The sequence below is a fragment of the Eucyclogobius newberryi genome, unplaced genomic scaffold (assembly GCF_026437365.1).
Source record: "Eucyclogobius newberryi isolate DKJ021-1_F unplaced genomic scaffold, fEucNew1.0.hap1 SCAF_4, whole genome shotgun sequence".
Classification (NCBI taxonomy): domain Eukaryota; kingdom Metazoa; phylum Chordata; class Actinopteri; order Gobiiformes; family Gobiidae; genus Eucyclogobius; species Eucyclogobius newberryi.
The window spans coordinates 16,985,813-17,007,511 of NW_027316056.1; the positions used below are offsets into that span (position 1 = coordinate 16,985,813).

General features: G+C 41.9%; 1 protein-coding gene across 1 annotated transcript; it reads right to left on the bottom strand.

Moving 5' to 3' along the window:
• Nucleotides 1-2,212: 2,212 nt before the first annotated feature.
• LOC140377010 (E3 ubiquitin-protein ligase RNF38-like) lies at nucleotides 2,213-21,441 on the bottom strand. The gene is made up of 12 exons (XM_072462258.1): nucleotides 20,761-21,441; nucleotides 10,552-10,613; nucleotides 5,948-6,150; nucleotides 5,517-5,871; nucleotides 5,239-5,403; nucleotides 4,809-4,979; nucleotides 4,541-4,720; nucleotides 4,346-4,449; nucleotides 4,166-4,250; nucleotides 3,656-3,777; nucleotides 3,484-3,583; nucleotides 2,213-2,822 (listed from the first exon to the last, which is right to left on the bottom strand). Exons 1-12 carry the CDS (start codon nucleotides 21,350-21,352, stop codon nucleotides 2,760-2,762), a joined length of 2,202 nt encoding a protein of 733 aa, XP_072318359.1. The 5' UTR covers nucleotides 21,353-21,441; the 3' UTR covers nucleotides 2,213-2,759.
• Nucleotides 21,442-21,699: the final 258 nt, after the last annotated feature.

Sequence of the window (21,699 nt, forward strand, 5' to 3'; positions counted from 1 at the left end):
GAGGTATAACGTAGCCTATAATCAGCAGCACAAAGCAGTGTGTGTTTGGGTACATTTGATACACACTTGCTTTTGTCTGCACTTCTGCAGACAGAAGCAAGTGTGTATCAAATGTATCAATGACAGAAGATTGAATCAGGAGTCTTAATGGACAGAGGTAATGTTGAACAAATTGTTTAAGTGCAAAGGCGTTCACTGGGTTTTGATAAGAGAAATCAATGCAAATCTACAGAGATAGTAGAAAAGTGATGTTCACAGGAGCAGAAGCAGTAACTGCTCCACTTTGAGACAGTTGGTGACATCAGGCAGATGCCCGCTGCTGCCCCAGGCCAGAGGCAGAGGTGCCATTTGAATGATAACAGTGTTGTGTCATGATGTGACCAAGCAATAGAGAAAGACACAAGAAATAGCTCTCCTCCATATAACACCTCCATTATGCTTTTGGGTATTATATTAAACTATACCATAGGTAGATCTAATTATTTTACTTGTCCATTATAAACCATATATTGATCAAAAATGGCCTATACTTGAAAGGGTCATTCTCAATCTGTGCTGAACAATTCACAAACATGCATGAATAAATGAATATAAGTTTGAGTAAGCAAATGAGAAAACACTATTATAACATGGTTAAAACTTCAGGAAAGTCAAATATGTGCTGTAAATATCAAACATCAGGAAGAGGAGTTGCTGGGGTTGTGTTATTGACAGCACTGTATTGTACAATTTCTTTATCGGTTGGCAGAGAATGCATGCAGTTTGATTGAAAGACAAGAGAGACCTGTCATAAATAATGCAGCTGTCAAAACTCTGTCATACTAACTCAAAGTATTGTGTTTGTTCATCCTTTTAACACAGTACAATTCTGTTCATTTTATATATTAAATTGTGTGTCTTGTTTCTCTCCAAATGCTGATAATATTCAATTTACCTCTGTGTGTTTACTTTTGAGGGCACATTTGAGTCTCAGTGTAAACAGCGCCCACGTTTATTCGGCTCATACATCCTGGACCTGGATCAGTTTCAAATAATCATTGTCATCATTTAAGTTATTGCATTATGGAATTTCCATACTCGTCTCATCTCAGGGCCTCACTGTGTTGAGAATTAGGGAATATTGACACGAGGTCAGATCATTTCAAATATGTACATTCTGTATTCTTTTATGCTTGTTTTGGTAATACATTTCATTGTACCTTTCATGACCCCGAATGTGCTTTACATGTGGTGGTAAGGTATTAAAGTAGCCACAGCTGCTCTTGCACAGACAAACGGAAGTTCAGCTGCCAGTCTGCGCCATCAGCCAAGACGCACACACCATTTATACTGTGGCGTGTAAGTAATGCTATGCTTTATTTTTGCCAGAAGGTGGCGCCATTGCTCTGCATAAGATCAAAGGTCCTGGACAAAGTGCTCAAAATGGGTCAGCCCGGTGTTAACAGATTACAAATGTTCTTATTATAAAGCCTAAATAAATAACTGACATTACAAGATCCACATATTCAGAAGGAAAGTATTTTAAAAGGCATTTCTTCTGCAAGACACAGCAGGTTTCAGGTTGAATGGTTAAAAAAAAAATCTTATTTATAGCATGTTTATAAGTACCATTCTGACACTAATACTATGGCGAACCTGTATTATTTATGTCTCGCACAGAAAATATATTTTATTGTGAAGGGGCAAAGGAAGTGGTGGAGGGGTTTTGGCGGGTGTGGTTGATGGAAGTGAATAAAGACTGAACCGTTCCTCTAATCTCCTTTGACTAACTTCCACAATACTTTTTAAACTGTGACAAACAGTGATAGTTACACAAGGAGCCTGCTTTGTGCTGGAGGTGACACAGACCTCAGAGAATCTTAGCTGTAATGTAGAGTTTTGACTTGAAAATATACTAAAATATTGATGTGGTGCAAAAACAGTTCTTTAATGTATTGAGATTCAGTTGTTAAAATAATTAAATCCTGAGTTTTTTGCTAAAGATGCAAACTATAAATGTATTAAAGGTTGTGTTTAGGCATATTCTAAAACGTTGTCGGTTAGAACTGTCCAGATAACAAATTCTCAACTCCACATACCATTTAGATCATTGAAAACATCTTTGTTTTGTCATTGCGAATGTAACCGATTGTGTGGAGTCAAACAGACAAAATGTTTTATTGCATCTTATACTAATGATTCTTGAAATTTGAACAGAAGAAATGATAAAAGATTGATTCAAAATTCAAATTTTAATGTTTAGTAAAAAGGACAGCTTCTGTTTGTTATGACAATTCTCACAGTATTAACAACCAGATTATTAACAATAAAGGTATCTTAGTTATGAAAATTCATAATCTTTGGACTGTCAATCCCCCCTCTGGGTTGTTAGTACAACTATACAATACGTTTTCAAAAAATCTTCTCCTGTCCATACGGGTAACAGACTGAGGAGGTTACATCATCTTAAAAGAGCTTTTAATTAGTTAAAAAATACAACTTTAAATATCCACCAACACATGACACTGCGGCGGCAGTGAAAGTGTTTCAAGGCCATTTGTAGCAGAAGGCAGAGTAACAGGGCGACAGTTCAAAGTCCTAAAACGAGCACAGTCAGTAGAAGATTCCCCAAAGCCAATCCCGGAATAACAGTTTGGAGTCTGGTGTGTGGGATTCAGAAGCACTGGTTCACTCCATAGAATAGCAACAAAAATACAGTGCACTGATTGGTTTGTGCATCCAGATTGGAGTTTGGGTTATAGAGACAGAGGGACACGAGGTCACTCGGAATCCCTCTGGACCTCAGAGGCGTCCGCTCGGCAAATGGGACACGTCCGATTAGCCTGAAATGACAGAAAATATGTGTTAAAACTCCTGGAACTGTTGCCAAAATTACGACTACTACTAACACTACTAACTACTAACACTACTAACTATCAACACTACTAACTACTAACACTACTAACTACTAACACTACTAACTACTAACACTACTAACTACTAACACTACTAACACCTAACACTACTAACTACTAACACTACTAACTACTAGCACTACTAACTACTAGCACTACTAACTACTAGCACTACTAACTATCAACACTACTAACTATCAACACTACTAACTATCAACACTACTAACTACTAATACTACTAACTATTAACACTACTAACTATTAACACTACTAACTATTAACACTACTAACTATTAACACTACTAACTACTAACACTACTAACTACTAACACTACTACCACTACTACTACCACCTACCACTACTATTACCTACCACTACTACTACTAACTACTACTACCACCACCAACTACCATGACCAACTACCACAACAACTACTAACTACCACTAACTACCACTACTAGCTACTACTACCACTACTACTAACTACTAACTACCACTAACTACCACTACTAGCTACTACTACCACTACTACTAACTACCACTAGTTTATACCGGGCCTGACTGAAGAGAGGTGACTTGATGACTCACCTTGAGCCACTTGTCCACACACTTGGCATGGAACTCGTGATTACAGGGCAGAACCCTGAGGAGCTGGCGAGACTCGAAGTCGCACATGCAGACCACACACCTGCAGCACAGAGCGCCATTGTCACTTCAGGTCAACATCCTTTGACTTGTTTGGAGGAAACAAAGAACTTACATGGTTTGTTCGGACTGGTGGTTGTTGGGGTTGAACCTGTACGACGGCAGCTGCTCGATATCCGCCTTCGTCAGACCTCGAGGTTTGGCCTCTCCAAGACGCTCGGCGAGATTCAGCAAGGCCTGAAATTGTTGAAACACAAACGTTTAAATGCAAGAATAGTTTGTTTTACCCAATTTATCCTCATTTTTAATCAAGAATATATCAAAATGTGTGGTTAGTGCTCCAATTAAATACCGTATTTTCCGGACAATAAGTTGCACCCTTTTTCATAGTTTTGCCCGGGGTGCGACTTATACTCCGGAGCGACTTATGTGATATTATTTGTTATTTTCACACTTGCAACCTTATTTCATACTCCTTTGCAACTTATGTTTTTTTCTTCTCTATTATGCATTTTTTGGCTGGTGCGACTTATACTCCGGTCCAACTTATAGTTCCGAAAATACGGTAATCAAATTTGTTTTATTAGAATTAAGTATAATGACTATGTATTTAAAAAAAAAGTACCTCATAGTTTTCCACCTCCCCATCCTCCACGTCCAGCTCCAAACTTATAGCGGGAGCAACATTTGGGGGCACAGGAAGCATAGACCTGAAAGCAATCCAAGTAACAAATTAGTCACGAACACAATTACAGATAAATGTGCAGGTATATAGGGTTTTATAAGATTTCAGAAAGTTACGTACAAGAAATAAGGCAGGAAGCTGGGGTGGTATGGTGATGGAGGCACAGTCTGTTGCGAGCGGTACCGACGATTTGTTATTCTTCGAGGCATGAAGTGGGGATAGGGCTGTGGAACATTGTACAATTAGCACACTTTGAGATTGCGAAGAACGCTCAAGTTGAAGAATAACGGTAATGTTAACAGCACTTAAGCTGACCATTGTGAAGAGTTCCTGTGACAGCGGGTCGTGGTGGGACAGGAACTGCAGTGTGGTGGAGGGGGGCAGGGCAGAGGGCGGCTGGTGGTGGTGATGGCGATGATGACTGAAGCTGAAGCCTCCACCAACAGACAACTGCTCTCCCAGAAGCTCCACCTCATTTTCAATTCTTTGTAAAGGCTGAAGAGAAAAGAACGTGTTAGAGAATGCACTGAAAATAAATCAGTATTAAGTGCAGAAAAAGCTAAAGACCAAACTAATGACGCACCGATCGTGGCTGCTGTGCCTGGAACGGCAGGAACTGTCCAGACGCGTGGATGTGTGGAGCGTGGTGGGCGAGGTGAGGGGGAGGAGGCAGCAGAAACTGAGGGTCACTGGACAACAGAGAGGGGAATGCATAGGGCATAGGGAGATGCTGCATGGAACATGTCTGAAGCATCTGGTGGGAGAAAGAAACAATAGGTTTAGTTATATTGTTTAATCAACGTTTAGTGTTATTGTAATTGAACTACACTTCCACAAGGGGGCATTAAAGAACGTAGAAAGAAGATCCTGTCTCATGTAAAGCAGTAAAATGTTCTACTTTGTTATTGTTCACTTTGGTTTTCCTTGTCAAATCGTAGGAGAAAATGTGCCGTACAATGTGTACTTTTACTCCACACACAAGAACAGAGAGCACACTGCAGTGTTCCTCTCACCGGGTGGTAATGCTGTCCAGTGCTGAAGACCACGCTGCAAGCAGGGACCTGCTGTTGAGAGGAACAGGCAGGGGGGAGGTGCTGCCCACTGCACAGAGGCGCCGCCAGTCCATGAGTAGGCACAGGGGTCACTGTGTACGAGACTGGGACGCTGCCCTGCTGGAGCTACACAACACATCAGGGTCATTCCTCTGCTGGCCGTGTCTCATTTAATTAATCAGATTACATCATCCAACATGATATTTACCGTTGTGATGTTTAAACAGAAGTGCACTCACTTGTTCGTGTAGGTCCATGAGCATGGCACCTTGCTGCTGCGTGGCATGATGCTGTTGCTGATTATGGTGATGGTGGTGATGGGCAGCCGGGTGTAACAGTCGCGGGGAGAGCGCAGGGGGGTGGAAGGCGCGGGGCTCCTCTGACCCTGGCGCTGCCCCAGCAGAAGGGGTCTGGCCGTAGGCACTGGGGGTGTGTGCTGGGTATGTCGGGTGTGTGGGGAGGTGCGGGATGTGGTAGTTCTCGTTCTGGAGGTCTGAAGACAGCCTGACGGGCGCTTGTGTGGTGGGGTGGTGATGGGGTGGCACATGACGAGAGGGTCTGGAGAGACGGCCACGCTGGCGCCTGGCTGGTGGGCTGCAGGGGAGAAACAGTAGCTAAATTACCATGGCTCAACACTTAAGGTTAGTTATAAATTAGGAGCGGCCCTTACCTGCGTCTGAGCCGCGCTGGGGTGAGGCATCGCTCTTGGTGGTAGTGTGCATGAGGATGAGGTGGTCGGCGGTTGGCAGGTCCCGACTCCCAGGGGCGGATGGGGGGCGATGGGGTGGATGGGGGAGGGGCCGTGGAGGTGAGCTGCTCCAGGACAGACTGGCTGGACAGCCTCTGGCGCTTTGGACTGGGGCTTTCCTCACTCTGCATGGAGGAAAGGAGGAGAAAAGGAGGGAAAAAGGAGGTGGTTAGTGACCCATAGTAGTAACATCATATAAATCAGTTTCATCTTGCTTTACACTCTCAGGCCAACAATTTATTCTACTCCATAGACACTAAGCTCCTTTGTGAGTCATGGCATTTCCTGTATGATCCAGAGTGTGAAAGAGGGCGTATTACACGAGCAGGGCCTCAGGGTCAAAGTCACTTCCTCTTGGAGAGAGGAAATGTAAACACTAGACAAGCTCTCACAGGCCGTTTGACTAACACACACCCCAAATGTTTGACTACACAATATAATGCAAACAGGAGTGAGCCTGGTCGGTCTTGCCTCTTTTTAGTGAAATCATAAACCAACAATCGACTGTGTGTGACTCACTCAACTTACTGTCAGAGGAGTGACTCTCACATTTGGCACTGGGCTAGGCATGAGGACACATGTTGTGTGTCAGCTCTTAGTCACCGTCTTAGGCCCAAATGTGCTCTGAAGAAACCGGGCCCTCTAAGGCTCACACAGATTTCCAAACAGTTCAACAGTTTTCCCCTTAGACTGACTCGATCCCGGCTCTCACCAGTTCTCTTCGTGGGAGAGACACGTTGTTAAAATGTGATAAAAAATGACTCAGCGGCTGTGACTTTTAACACACACATCCACACAGCTCAGCAACCTTGAGAGCAGCATGATAGCTAACAGGAAACAGCTGGAGAGCAGGCTGCCGAAACGCACACGTATTGGAAACGCCTGCAGACATGCGCACATTCACACATGGGCAGCTGCCACTGTTTGAGTCTACAGCCTATAAAGAACAATACCTCCCAAACTTTCAGAAGCTGCACAGTCGGGTGTGATGTGTCATGGACAACATGGGTCGCACTTCATTCTTTGAACTATGGACCAAGCTCGAATTTACCAAGTCTGTGTGCGCAAAACTTAGCCAGCTACATACATTCAGTATTCAATAGAAACAGTGAAAAGAGCAGATGACATCAACTACGGCAAATGGTATTAATAAGTATTTCATTATAATATATATACACCGGGACAAATCGAGAAGCATAACAAAAATCAATCTTTCAATACCTCATAAAAATGGTGATGCTCGACAATGATAAGATACAAAATAACAATAATAGTAATTGTCATCTACACTATACAGACTACACAAATACATCGGCATAATTGAATCAAAACTACTTCAGATTTTCGTAAACAATTCGAAGCCTTCAGTCAGCATGTCTTTTTAACCCTTATTTGGTTGATAATGTGTTTATAAATGTCTCTTTCTACAATAGAAATAATGGTTTGACTGGTTTGATTTAGTTAGTTGCTGCCCATATGATCATATGCTCCCAGAGGGTTTTATAGTTTTTCCTTGGCGAGAAGTAGGGTCTAAGAACAGGGGACATTATCAATAAGCAACATTTTTTAATGAACATTGTTAATTTGTTTTTCATTATAGCCCTTCAATGAAACTGCTGTCGTGATTTTGGGCATTACGAAAATAAATTGCATTGAAACACCATCTAAAATGTAAACTCTCTTTATTCTTAGGGCACCTGCATAGAAATCTCCCCCTCTTTCACCACTTTGCCCGGCTTTGACAACTCCACCGCACCACCAAACCCCAAAACCCTAGGGACATCTACTGTGCCCATTTTCATAACCAAGCCAGACTCTTCCACCCCCGCCGCTGCCACACCCCCACCCAAGCCAACATTCTCCTCCCCCACCCCCATCCCATCTAGTAGATAAGCGCAGATCAGCTCTTTGCGGGACCCTTCTCTTCCCCTGGGGTCCCGTCCTAGGTCGCTGGCTCAAATCTGAAGGGACAAGACAACGAGTTCCCGGGCAGGGCACATGCAGAATGTAAACACAGTTGGTCCCGGGATGCACAGACTATTGGCCATTAGTATGAAAGTTTGGGGAGGGAGCAGTGGCAGACAAAGAACTGTGTGTGTGCATGTTTCCCCGAGCAACACACTTTAATGTGGCCGCCGCATGTGCAACTCTTCCCCTAGTTATTTGGTCAATTTGTTTTCTCTATTTTTGACACTGATGTACTAGGGCACTGCGAGAACCACAGGTAGCGGCATGATTCTGCTTGAGAGCAGAAACTTTATTGTAATAGAGTCTTTGCGTGCATCCTCTGAAAAAAGAACTGCTCTAAACAAGATCATCAGATTTTCAGTCGAGCTAAATCCTACGCTTTTCTAATCTGCACCTTCCGGAAGCAACTTTCTATACTTGAATTAGCAAGGACGACATATTGGCTTGTGACCTTTTATGGCCTGTTTAAAATGTGAAAATAAATACATTATTTTATGTATGGCTAACAGAGATGGGCAACATAACTTATATTTGGTATATTGTATCTGAAAATGCTGCAAAAAGAGTATATTATAAAATTGGAACTAAATTATATTTCTGCATTTTGTGGGTTATTTTACAAGAGCACATTGTGTGATACTTAAAGCTCAACCAATACATTTACAGCCCTGTTTTAGCACATGTCTGTAGGATTGCCAAAATATCTCCTGATCATAGTTAATCGGGAAACATATCTGTCAATATCGGCCACGCCTGAGGGAAACATCTTGTGAAGCCATTTTGCTTTGCGCTGAGCTGCACTGCTACACGCACGTTCTACCAGTCAGCTTGTTGTAATACTCTGGTTGTTTCCTTTAAAGCCTAAATCCACAGTGAAAAGGCAGAGAGTGAGGACAAACAGATACAAAGAGTCACTCCCAGAAACACAAGCTGGATATTATAGTACATTCTGCAGAGCCCACATACTCGCCCGCCCTGTCCCCCTGCGCAGACAGTGGACTGGACAGATATCCCCGACACACCCTGCCAGTACCACGTCCCATTTCACAACATTTGGGATACAGTATGTGCATGCATCCACAGAGAAGAGTGTGGTCACCAGCTGCTGTTGCTTCCCAGAACTGGAATAAAGGCAGGCCAGAGCTCAGAGTATGTTCTCCTTCAAATAGAATTGTGACATTTGCAGTCAAATAATGTTAAAAAGGCCTTTTGTTTAGCCGTGTGATCAAAATGCCATCCAAGCACTAGAGACTAAAAAACCAGTACAGACTAGAGAAGTGGCAACCAAACTTTTCACACCAAGTATCACCTAAGATCTTACCAGATCTTAACCAGGTCTATAGTAGGACTATTCCAGGTCAAACTTAGAACTAAACCAGGTCTTCAACAGGACAACACCAGCAGCAGCTCTAACCAAAACTTGCCAAATACAAATAAAATGATTAAAATGTATATGTATATATACCCAAGTAATTTTATCATAATTGTATAAAATTTATACACTATAACAACAAATATGCAAAACCAAGATCAAGAGCGCCTTTACATTAGCATCTAATGTTTTAGAACTTAAAAACCAACAATACATAATGTATTTTTATACTGAAAACCGCACATAAATGCCTTCTATTCGTCAGGCGTTCCTTCATTAGGATTGGTGTTAGCAGGCCATCTAGTGGCAGTAGAGAGAATTGGGGGCAAAAAGCTGACCTGCCACACCATGCTAACACAAGCAGCACTTGTAATGAGTGTGATTTGACAGTAGAAATGTTCAGTCTGGAGATAATTTAAATGGACTTCCAGATCTCTATCCATGTTGTCACAAATCTGGGAAATGTGAAGGTTTTTGTGAGGCTCAGAGAAGGAGCAGAGAATTAAAGAAACAAGCATGAATGAAGTAAGTTTTTGATGACAGAACTTGATTAAAAAGCTCAAAAAAGTACATTTGTAATAATATGAGTTATGGATGTATACAAATAACATCTTTATGTATTTTATGACATGATATGTCTTAACTGTGCTTTGTCAAACTCTACAGTCTCAACTTTACAAGTCCAATACTTGTACTACCAAAAGGGGCCTGAACCAGCTCTCAGCATTGCACACGGTCGCATGTATGGCATTTTGCTTTTACAAATTCATTATTATTTGCAGACATGCTTCCACTCAAACACCCGCTCCCTCCCCCACAGATTTTTTTTCCATCAACAAATTTTCAAAGCCCATTTTGTTTCCTGTGCCACTGTTCCTCCCTTCCTTCCCTCCCTCCTCACCTCCTTTCCTTCTCTCAGTCCAACCAAGTCCCACAGCTGGAGGTGGAATCATTAGCAATACCCCCTCCCAGTTTAAGCCTCGCCTTCGTCGCTCCTACGCCTCGCTCTTCCTCCCAGCTTTCTCTAACACCTACCCCGAGCCTCCTGCCTCCCTGTCACTGCGAACAAATCATCCCTTTCTCATTTAAGGTGATAATAACTGTAATGTTTCATGTTGCAAAAGTAAGACCAGCACAAATTTGCTCCTCGTGCGACTTGCGATAATGGTATTCATGGGCGTGTTACCTTGTCACTTTCTTCTCCGTACGCATGGTCCGGGTGGCAGTGGTACGACCCGCCAGCAGCTCCTGAGAAAGAAACGGAAGCAAAAGTCAGTGTTATGACCATTTGTAAACCATTTTATTTAAAACCATTGAATTGTTAGAATTAGAATTTACTGATTTTCTTTTTCAACCAGACTAGTATGTTAAAGGGGACATATGCTTTTTCCTAGAACTTTTTAATAAACTATAACACAAGAAGTTGATCATTATTCTACGGCAAAATTGATCTAAAAACAGCTTAATAGAAATGGGACCATTGATGAGACGGGGATAATGGGTGGGTGAAAACGGAAATTTGATGAACCAATGATGAGGAAACACCATTTAACATAGGTAAAAGCGGTTGATTTTGTATAATGTTGCCTTTAAGTAATCCATTTTGAAAGACATTCTTGCTATAAGGACGATCGGCAGTGGGGTGAACACTATATAAACACAGTCAAAGAATAAGTAGAGTAAAGTTTTGTCTGTAGCCAATAGTGGGGAAAGATCTGACCGTTTAGAACGCTCCAGATCTCCAGAGCAGTGCCAATTATCCTACATCGAGTACCAGTAAGTTAGAAAAGCCTCATATGACAATATGGCAAGTCCTTGATGTAGATTAAACATAATAATTTTACAAAACATTCCAGGCAACTATTTGCTGAAAGTGATAGCAATCCATCTCATGAGTCCCTTGTTTATCTGTATACAGAACATTTAATCCTTTTGTTTTTTGGATTGTATGAAACAATGACGTGAAGGTCTGCTGACTGGAGAGCCTCAAACACATATGGTATGGCCTTGCGATAGATCAGAGACAGTAGTAGGACACACACACAAACACACACACAAAATCAACACAGTAATCCTGGATTAGAGGGGCTCTCGGATGATACCGCTGCTTGCATCGCGGTTAAGACTTTTACGCTTTTGTTTTCCCCACAATCCTTTCATCTTTTATTGTCTTCTCTATTTATTCTGGCTTTTGTTTTTGCCTTTGTCACGGGCCCGGTCTTTAGCAGGGGACGTTCTCGCCGCAGATGGTGGCAGTGGTGCGCGCGGCAAGGGTAAGCGCTCCCAAGGGCGCACCAGACACCTTTACCATTCAAGGGAGGTAGAAAGCAAAAGTCAAAGCAAGCAGACGTAGAAACGGTTTGGGAAAGTGTTTCTTCGCCTCATGCTTGTTTGCTGGTAGGATTTCTCCTGCTTACTGCCTACTGATTTTTCCTGCTTTGAAGACTAGCTGTGATTGACAACAAAGAAAGTCAGGTGAAAGAATAGGAGATAAGAGAGGTTTTTGCAACCGAATTTATCATTTTTCTTAAAAAGACACTTTCTTTCCAGGCCTCAGAACAGTCAAAAGAAGCCGACTGAAAGGATTTTGGGGTGAGTAAAGCTTATATTAGTGGAGGACAAACTAGCTAAGAGGCTATTTTTACCCAAAACGATGTGGGAAGAAATAGTGCTGAAGCATTCATGAGACTGGCCGGCTCCACTGCACTCCTCTGTGTGGCTTTCATTCACCGATCACAATGAGCAAAACCCGAGCCGCTGTCTGAATATGGGCTGCCGCTTGTACATTGTCAGGGTCCGGTAAATTGAGTCAGAGTGCAGTCATTCAGCGGCAGTGACTCTATGGAGCGCGACACAGAAGCTACAGAACAGGTTTGGGTGACATCATGTCCACTGTGGGCCTGACGCACACTGCACTCAGCCAGGCTTGGTTTCTGCGCTCAGGGCCTCTCAACGCTCGCTCAATAGGAGAGACTGCAGAAGGAATTTCAATGCATGTGAACACTGTCTTTTTTTTTTTTTTATTCCTCCCCATCTCCCCAAAGGTTAATTTTCCATGGGCTTATGCGGAGAGGGCTTAATGAATAGTTTGAAATTTGAAATATGTTAATGTATTTTTGTCTGCTTTTCCACACAGCAAGGAGTCTGCTTGTTTGTGATAGGTGCAAAGTACATCTCACACCTCCACCACTCAGGCGGTGTTCATAATTTTCCCGTTCTCAGTCGAAAGTGAGCCAAGCATTTCTATTGTTGTATAAAAAAGAATATTGTCAAAGCCGTGTCGTTTATTAAACCGTTTACAATTAGCCATCAGTCATACAGTATTTAGCGAATGTCCCCAAACCTACGCTATAAATGTCTTTTGCCACAAGAAAAATAGCCAAATGTTGTATAAATGTTCGCTAAATTATTACAGCTAGATCTAAACACTGATCTGGTCTAAAGTATTTAAAACTGATGCATCCTTTTGGCGTTTACCAATACTGACAATGCCATTTTTATAAAGTTCTACATGCATTTTTTACGCACTTCCATAATTGTCTGAGCATAACTTAAGCTTTGGCAAACAATCAACAAGCAGCCGATGAAAGTCACAACACAATCCTCAAAATAGACACTTTCTATGCTCTGAGGACACTGCACATCACTTTTATAGAGTGGGAGGAGACCTATCACCATAGCAAATGTACAAGAGGAAGAAAGAGGCACCGTTTTAAGATCAATAAATCAAGATTTTATTTTTCTAAAAAAAGGGACAAAATTACTATTAAAAAATGGTTGGCACAAACCCAATGGAGGGGGTGTAAGAAAAGTGTGAAGGGGCTGAGGCACTGAGCGGGTGGTGGTGACAAGGGTGAGCAGGTGAGTATTGATGTGAAGAAAAGATGAGATGGAATAAGGATGTACAGTGTTCCATCTAAATAGGTCTAATCTAGAAAGGTTTTCAGGGTAACAGTTAAGGTCTAGGCCAATCAGTTATTGTGCCACACTGAATGCTGCTGAATGTCTCAATCTTTGCACTGTAGCTCAATATAATGTCTCAAAGTCTCTGCCGTACATCAGTTGGAATCAGTTATCAATACCAATTTTAGATAAAGCGGGATCCATGTAGCTGAAATCATGCAAAATAGACTTTCAATTGCTTTTAAGCATTTTATATTAGTTTCCTTTCACCATTAAATCATTCACATTTATATTTTGAGCGGTTCCTACACGTTTTGATAAAAGATTATTGTCCTCCCCTCGAGGCACCACTGCTCTGAAAATGTCTGTTTTCACACATGCCACTGCCTTGTACTTACTGTACTTTGATATTTTTTTCCATTGCAAAATCTGTGATCACTATTGTGGTTTGAAATGCACAAAATGCTAAATTAAATCTACCGGCACATGTGTCATACTACCAGAAATAAGCATAATATTTCTCATCAAGAGTTTTAAAATCATATTGTGACCAAATGTATCTATTGATCATTCTTGATGTAGATCTTGTTTTGTAGAATTTACATGCATCCTCTCGATTTTTGTATGTGAAAACTTCTTATATTTGCGCAGGCCTCATGTATGGATCTGGAGAGCGAGGAGTGGAGGGGGGCAGAGGGGCAGAGTGGGAGCTGGGTGGGGGTAGTGGCTTCCCCTCCTGACTACTATCGATTTTCTGTACGCCTCAGAGTGCATCAGCTATTTCTATCCATTTCCTCCGCCCTCTTCCTCACACACCCTCCTCCCCCTCACACTCTCCATCACTTCATCACCAGCCCGCCCTTCTCTCCCTCTCTCTTCCTCCCTCCCTCTCCCTGTCGCCGATCTATTTCCCTATCTGCCGGCCCTGTCTGTTCGCCATATATTCTCCCCCCTTTATCTCGCCGCATCCACACTTCCTTCGGTCTCATCTCCAGATCTGCCTTATATGAACACTTCTCTTTTTAAAAGGCAACACTCAACACCAACCAACAGGGAAAATGCAAGTTAATACAAGTGGCATTAGGCATTGGAAACAAAGGTTTTCTAGCAAGGTTTATTTGAATGAATTGGGTTAAAACATCAGAATTTGCCTAGTCGTCTTCGGGTTGCAGCAGTACCTAGGATCCGCGTCGGCCTTAGAGACTTCTTGACATTAATTTGCCACTTTGGCAATTTTCTGAATGTCTCACATTCTTTACCAATTCACGCTTGACATGTTCTGTCCAATAAATGCTATGGGGCACTTAAGTTAAATTTGAGTTCATAATGGTTACCTGGGCTATACAGACTTAAAACGTCTTCTATGCATTTTAAAAGACTAGAGCTGGGTTTCAATTCAAATTTCAAGAATCGATTAAATTCAGATTTTTACGTTTCAAAAATCGTTTTTTTTTTTTCGATTTCTCAGATTCCATCCGATTCGATCTGATTTCGATCTGATTTCCGATTCGATCCAATTTCGAGTCGATCCGGGGGTTAATGTTATTAAAAAGGACAAATGTATCTGAACCGTTTCCTTCACTTCATGACTGTGTAGAGAAGCAACATATTAAAACTAGTATTATATCAATATTAAACAGCAAATCTTACAAGTATTGGTAGTTACTGATGGCTGGAAGACTGATGAAGGTAGATTGACCCTTAACCTTTTCAAGAAAGATAATCCAGGAGTCCTGAATTATCTCTCTTGAAGGTAGATTGAAGTTCACTGAGGGAAATGTAGAAAATAATTTTAATTTAAAAAAAAAAAAAAAAAAAAAAAAAAAAATCGATCTTTGGACGTACGAATCGATAATCGGTCATTAATATGTGAATCGATTAAAAAAAAGGAAAATCGATTATTTCAACCCAGCTCTATAAAAGACAGAGGCATTATTAAATAAGGTAAAGAATAAACTATTTCTGAGCTTCACCAATACACCTTCAATATTCTCCATCTAAAAGCCTTCAGTCACCAAAATGTTACCTTTTATTTGTTAAAAAAATATTTAAAAAGTCTACAATAGAAAGAATCGTTTAACAAGTCCACTAATCAAAAAAAGTAATCTGTGACTAGTCGACTAAAATAATCGTTAGTGACGGCACTAATAGAAGGCCATCTGGTTTTAGACGCAGTCATTATACAAATTACCCTTGTGTAGAGGACTGTGCTCTCAAACTAGCTTTATTTCTCCCATTATATGTATTAGTAGGAGTTATTGTAAAAAGAAAAAAACACAAGTTGTGCACAACACTGCTTATCTATGACTTTTTACCATCTCCTGTAGCAAGCATTTAAGACGATTGCAGCAGAGCATATGTGTGACATTAGCGTCACCCCGCCCCCTGAACACATGTCGGCGCACACTTCACACCTTAACGCAGAGCAGCGCAGGGTAACGAGCTGCTGTGCCAGCTTAAAATAGGCGCACAATGTGAAGCGCCTGCCCGGTGATTACCTGCTTCAAACAGGGGCAGAGGCCTCACACACGTGATACGGGGAGCTAACACCTCGGCGGCCTCCACCACCAATTTACTCTTTTCACCCCTCTCCTCACCGCTTTCTCATGTTTACCTCTACATACAGATCCTTAAAGTGGAATGTAGGGTCGGTGCACGCAGGTTATACCTTTAGTATGGTGGCTTGTTACAATAGCTCTTGATTGCTTTTAATTTGCAATGTACGGGTAATAAGCTTCCAGTCTTTTAAGGTTGTTATTTGCATCTTAAAATGTATCCAAGCCTGAACTGTCTCCACAGGTTACAGTTTTTGAAAAACAGAAAATTCTATTCAAAAACTGTTTGCAAAACGCATTTGTCACTTTCTTAACGCATTCTGAAGATCATAATTATTCACTATGAAAGGTTTATAAGTGCTTTTCACAACTCTGAGGCTAGAGCAAAGTTTTGCGGTCATGCACATGCTAACAACAGCTAGCATGCTACTAGCGCTACTTCAACATACAGCGGTCTCATTTTTACAGCCAGAGCTGCATCTGTACTTTATAAATGAAAACAGCCCATTTAAGTACATTGCTCTTGCTGTTTGAGAATTGTTAAGGTTCCAACTGAAGAGGAGCAAAGTTGGTTAATATTGTGCATTTATGTCCAAAATATTGAAGGCTTTACAGACTACACTAGTTAGAAATTAGTTAGAAAGTGCTTGTCAATCAAATTAAGGTAAGTAGGCTTTTTGAAGTGGGATATAAAATATGTGATTTTGCCAAAGAGGAATCAATCTTAGTTATTCATTTCAGGTTTTAAGGCTGCTTCTTGGAACGGGTTGTTGATGTGACACATTAAAAATCAACCCAGTGTGCTTGACAGTATGGCGCCAAATCAAAACCAAGAGACACCCAACAGACAAAGTTGTTGATGTTTCTTGCTGGAGAGACCGACTTAAATGCAATCCCTAATTATGCCTCATTTGAAATGCAAAAGTTATGATAATTTTAACACTTGACACGCTTTTAGCATCTACATTTAGGTTCAAGTGTAAATTTCAGTTAAAGTCAGTAAAATAAATAATAAAAATCAAAAAGTGTCCATGTGCCTCATAAGCAGACGAACAGGACAATATATAGAGTGCAAGACACTCAAAAAGAAAAAATCGCTGGAGCCTTTAGCAGTGTTAAAATGACAAGCAGAAGTTGCAGATGCTCACAGTGTTGAAATGGAACATCAACAGGAGCTTAAAATACCAGAGTGACAGTCTAACCATGCTGGTTCTCAGTCCGTGGTTAAACTAATACCATCCTTAGTAAGAAGGCCCTAAAACCAGTGAGGAGGACTACAGTACCAATGTAGGAGAATAGTAGTCAAGTCAGCTAGTTCCAGATTAATGGAAAACACAGCGGTATATTTTTAAGGAAAATCCGAGATATTTTGAACCAGATTGTCAATAAAAGACTCTCATGCATTTAGTTTTTTTTAGTTTGTGTATTTGTAAAATAAGACACACTGACAGGATATTTTTATGCCAAATGACAACCCTTTAAAATATGATTTCTATTCATATGCAATTAATTGTGCAGTCCTACCACAGACTGAACCACCTGGGTCGCCCGGTTCCAAGTCACTGACTAAACTGCGGAGCATCTGTTTAACATTCCTATATTAAGAATGAGAGACAGACATGTAAAGGCAAACACCAACCCTCCCTCTGTGCCTCAGCGTTCGGATGGGCCAAGCTTGTAGTTACTTCCTCGCACAGGAGGACACACCTCCTGGTTTAACTTCAATCTTCTCCTCACTCAATCAGCCGACAGCCAATCCCAGTGATCGTCCCATTCGGTCACCGTGGCTTCCTGCCTGAGACTGTAGCATACCTGCTTTGTGAGGCACGCCACCTCTGGCCTCCTATCATACTCCAGTGTCACTCAGTTTCAATACAACTTCTCTTACCCTTTCATTTTGCATGGATATCCTTGTGCGCTTTCCTTAAAAGCCACAACCTGGTCTTTCATAGCCACAACCTGGTCTTTCATAGACACCAAGTCTCCTCAAATAAAATATGAGGGCCAATAGGAAATAATGCTGAAATATTCATACACTACCAGATCTAAACGCTCAATAATTTAAAGGGTCAAAAAAATAGAAAATGTATCGAACCACAGTTTGTATCGTTCCATTGTATCCGTTACTGGGTTCAAATATACTACATCCGTAGATCTGTTACCGTTTTCCTTTGATCGGAAGTTAAGAAATTGGCTATGTAACGAAGAAGCTAATCTGTCTGTTAGTCATTGCTTCCCGTTTTGCCGATTCATTGGCCAGACATATATTTGAGCCCATGAGCCCCCAGCATCTTTGCTTCAGACCAAATGGACTGCTTTGTCATTCATTTGAAGTGACAGGAGGGGAACCCCTGCTACTTGGTCAGTCAAACTAAAAGGACCTTGCCTCCAAATCAGAGGGGGTTGCCTGGGTGACAAGACAAAGGAAAATTAAAAAACAGAGCATGTTTCCACTTGTGTCAGAGACAGAAGGATGGAGAGGATGGCTGTGGAGTGGAGGGTAAAGGTAAAGCGGCAGGAGTGGCCGGCCCTCTGCTGCTTTGGGCGATCCATTAAAACGATCCCTCCATTAGACAAATGGGAGGGAGGAGGCCACAGCAAATGGACAGGAGGGAGGGGACACATGGTTGACCCATCCTAAAGGGAGCTAGTGTTAGATGGGACGAGTGGGGTGGGTCATAACAGCGATAGGATAGCACTGACTACAGGGGATGATTTAGCAAGTTAGTTATTTGGCAGCAGTCATGAGCATTTGGTGGGCACGTTGCCCAAGCACTTCTACAGCTCGGTGCTTGTTTTCAAAACTTTTTTTCCCTTTTAAATTAGTGTTTTTTTTGTATCATCTCTTTAGCCTACATAACAGAGTAAGAGATGTATTAAACTCCACATTTGTAAAGAACAGAAGAAGTGAACCCAGAAAGGACAGAATAGAAGAGAGGGGGAAGATGAAAGAGTACTGTATAGCACAAGCTTTCATGCTCAACGCAGGTGACTAGTACAGAAGAAAAGACCTAGGAGGGCGCCTTCTCTTTCACTGTACCCAATGAGCACAGAGCATTCTGCAAAAAGAGCCTCTAATAAAAGCTGTGTGTTCGACTGGGTCCAGCCAGCCAGCTGCTTTCTCTTGTTCAGGAAGAATTAAGTCGAAATTAGTCCCAAGGCTTCACCTGACTAAGAACAAATTCTTCCTTAATTGTGAACCAAAGAGATGGTTGTTAGCATCACAACGATAAAGGGGAGTAAGTGGACACATCTTTTCACACACATACATGTACACATACTCCTATTTGACTAAAGGTGTTAACTTTTTCCCACTATATCAAAATACAACTTCCAGAATAAATGCTTTTGTACTTGTGCAATACAGGTTAAATTGACATTATTCTACACAAAGATTGAGCCTCTAATAAACATCCAGGCTGGGCCTCATTCCCTGGGTCGAAACCCATTTAGATAGACACACAATACAATTCTGCTCATTGATCTGTTGTATCCAACATAGTCAGGTCCACTGTGATGGAGCCGGGGTCATGGGTCATCAGTGTCCAATAATATCTTCCCTCATACAGTACAGTGCGGCCCAAAAGGCCTGCCTGTCACTGCATTATGTCACCTCAACATTAGTCTAAACCAGCTTTAGTCTGTGTGTGCAGCTGTTGGATCTTTGTTTCCCTCTCAGACCAGTAATACCTGTCTAAATGGTACACACACCTGCAACGCTATAGGGCGCTTCATTTCATTAGGATATGACGCTTTCTTCAACATAAAATAAAAAACAAAACGCGCTTTTACTTTCTTTTAATTTTGCTGTATTTTTAATCTTCACCAATAGGCCGGTCACAATAAGTGAAATGTACGGGTAATAATTATGATAACGATAATACTGAAACAAATTATTATTTGTAGTGTTTTTTGACCCACAACAAACAAAAAGCAGAATTTAAACAGCTAAGCAGTTAGTAAGTTATAATAAGCCATTTATTCAAACATTCACAACTCAAATATTATTGTACTAAAGAAAATTTACAAAAATGAAAGGGCACATACAAGAAATATTGAGCCCTTAAAGATGTAGTTCCACCTCTCATTTCTGAACGTTTGGTCGATACAGTAATTTTTTGTGACAGGCTTAACTAAGAACTTGAATTTAATCAAACTAAATGAGGCGAGACAGAAAAGCCTGCTGTACCTTCAGTGAAAGAAAAGCTTCCCCTTGGTCCTGAATGTGAAACCCTATCTGGGGTGTTTCTATGTGCATGGCTCCACAGCTCTGCATTGCCCTCACATGTACTCTACATGCACTGGACAAATAATAGAAATATATAGATAACATATAAAATATAATTATATTGTTTCATCCTAATTGTTAAACTCAGTTGTCTACTATGAATATACTTGTCACGGCAGTCTATTTAGAGTCCTGAACACAATCTTGAATTATTAAAAAAAAAGAAGAAAAAAAAAAAGAAGCCAAATACTTGATGTAACGAGTTTCACAGCAATTATTCAAAAGTTATGATACATACTAGGGTTGTCCAAAGTATTGAAAAGCAGATACTAAAGCTGGTATCGGAACTACAAGAAAGTACTGTTATTTTGTGTCTGAAATAACAATCTGTTGTCTTAAAAAAGGAGCATTTTTATGAACATTGTGGTAGCAAAATCGGCATCAGTCTATTCCTTAGTAACAAAAACGAGTTTGAAATTTGAGCATTGTGACAGCAATACAACATCAATAAACAGCACACATCTCAGATGGAGAACCTTAGTGCAACATATTTAGTTTGTTGCAATACCCATTACTTTAGCAATATACTGTGCAGCCCTAATAAATATATGGCATCACTGTGCTATCACTTATGATGTTTCAGTATTAGAAATAAAGTTGTATTCATTTCACAAAGGTCCAAAGCTTAAATGTCCAAAAGGGGTTTTACCTGGTGCTGAAATGCGGTGTGGGCCAGTTCCTGAGGGGAGTCTGTGGAGGCCGGCTGAGGAGTGACTTCCTGGGGTTCTGTGCTGCTCCGTGTGGCTCCCGTGGGCTCCGAGCGGTGCGCAGGCGGCCGGGTGCAGCTGCTGCGGATGAACTTGCTGATGCTGGTGGTGGTGGTGATGGTTGGATCCCATGACCGTGCTCCCGGTAATCCCACTGCCAGTCACACTGTACTGCTGGTAATATCCGGAGCGAGAGCGCGAGCGAGTCCTGGGGGGCTCCATGGCCATTTGGTGCGGGTGCAGGGGGAGGAAGAGGAGCGAGGAGGAGGAGGAGGAGGACGCGGTCGGGGACTGCGGCGGAGAGAAGCCGCCGCTGCCGCTGGTGGATCCGGGGTAGATGAAGCTCCTCGCGCCGCCGTGGCTGTAACTAAAGCCGCCCTCTGCTCCCCCGTAGTCTGTCCGCTCCGCAGACTCCGCCACCCCCGCCTCGTCGTATAAATCAGCCCCTTTAGGCACAGGCTCTGGGGTGGAGGGCAGCCGGGGGCACACGCGAGGCTCCTGAGTCGTGGGCTGTCCAGCGGCTGCGATTGGCATTTCCTTTAGGGGGATTTCCTCTTGTTTCTTTTTCTTTTTTGTTGCTGCTTTTTCCTCTCGTTTCCTCAGACAGAAGACGCTTTCAGTCACTGTCCAGAAATAAAGTGGAAGCGTGAGCACCGACACCAAGAGAAGCCCCGAAGGCGTGTTCTGCTCAACAGTTCAACACACCATGTAAAAAATAAATACAAATACTGACGCGATTACACTGTTGACACAAAAGCATGACTCTTAAACGCGGTGTTTATTTTGACAAGCGCGTGTGTGTGCTTTGGGGAGGGGGGGGTATTTCTTCATCGTCGTCATCATCATCATCATCATCCCCCTCTCTCAAACGTCTCCAACAG

Excerpts from the sequence above, each read along its gene's own strand:
- LOC140377010 (XM_072462258.1), bottom strand. The coding sequence starts at position 21,352 with ATGCCAATCGCAGCCGCTGGACAGCCCACGACTCAGGAGCCTCGCGTG. Across the intron at positions 6,151-10,551 it reads ACGGAGAAGAAAGTGACAAG|AGTGAGGAAAGCCCCAGTCC; the intron begins GTAACACGCCCA and ends TCCTCCATGCAG. Across the intron at positions 4,980-5,238 it reads CTGGACAGCATTACCACCCG|ATGCTTCAGACATGTTCCAT; the intron begins GTGAGAGGAACA and ends TTCTCCCACCAG.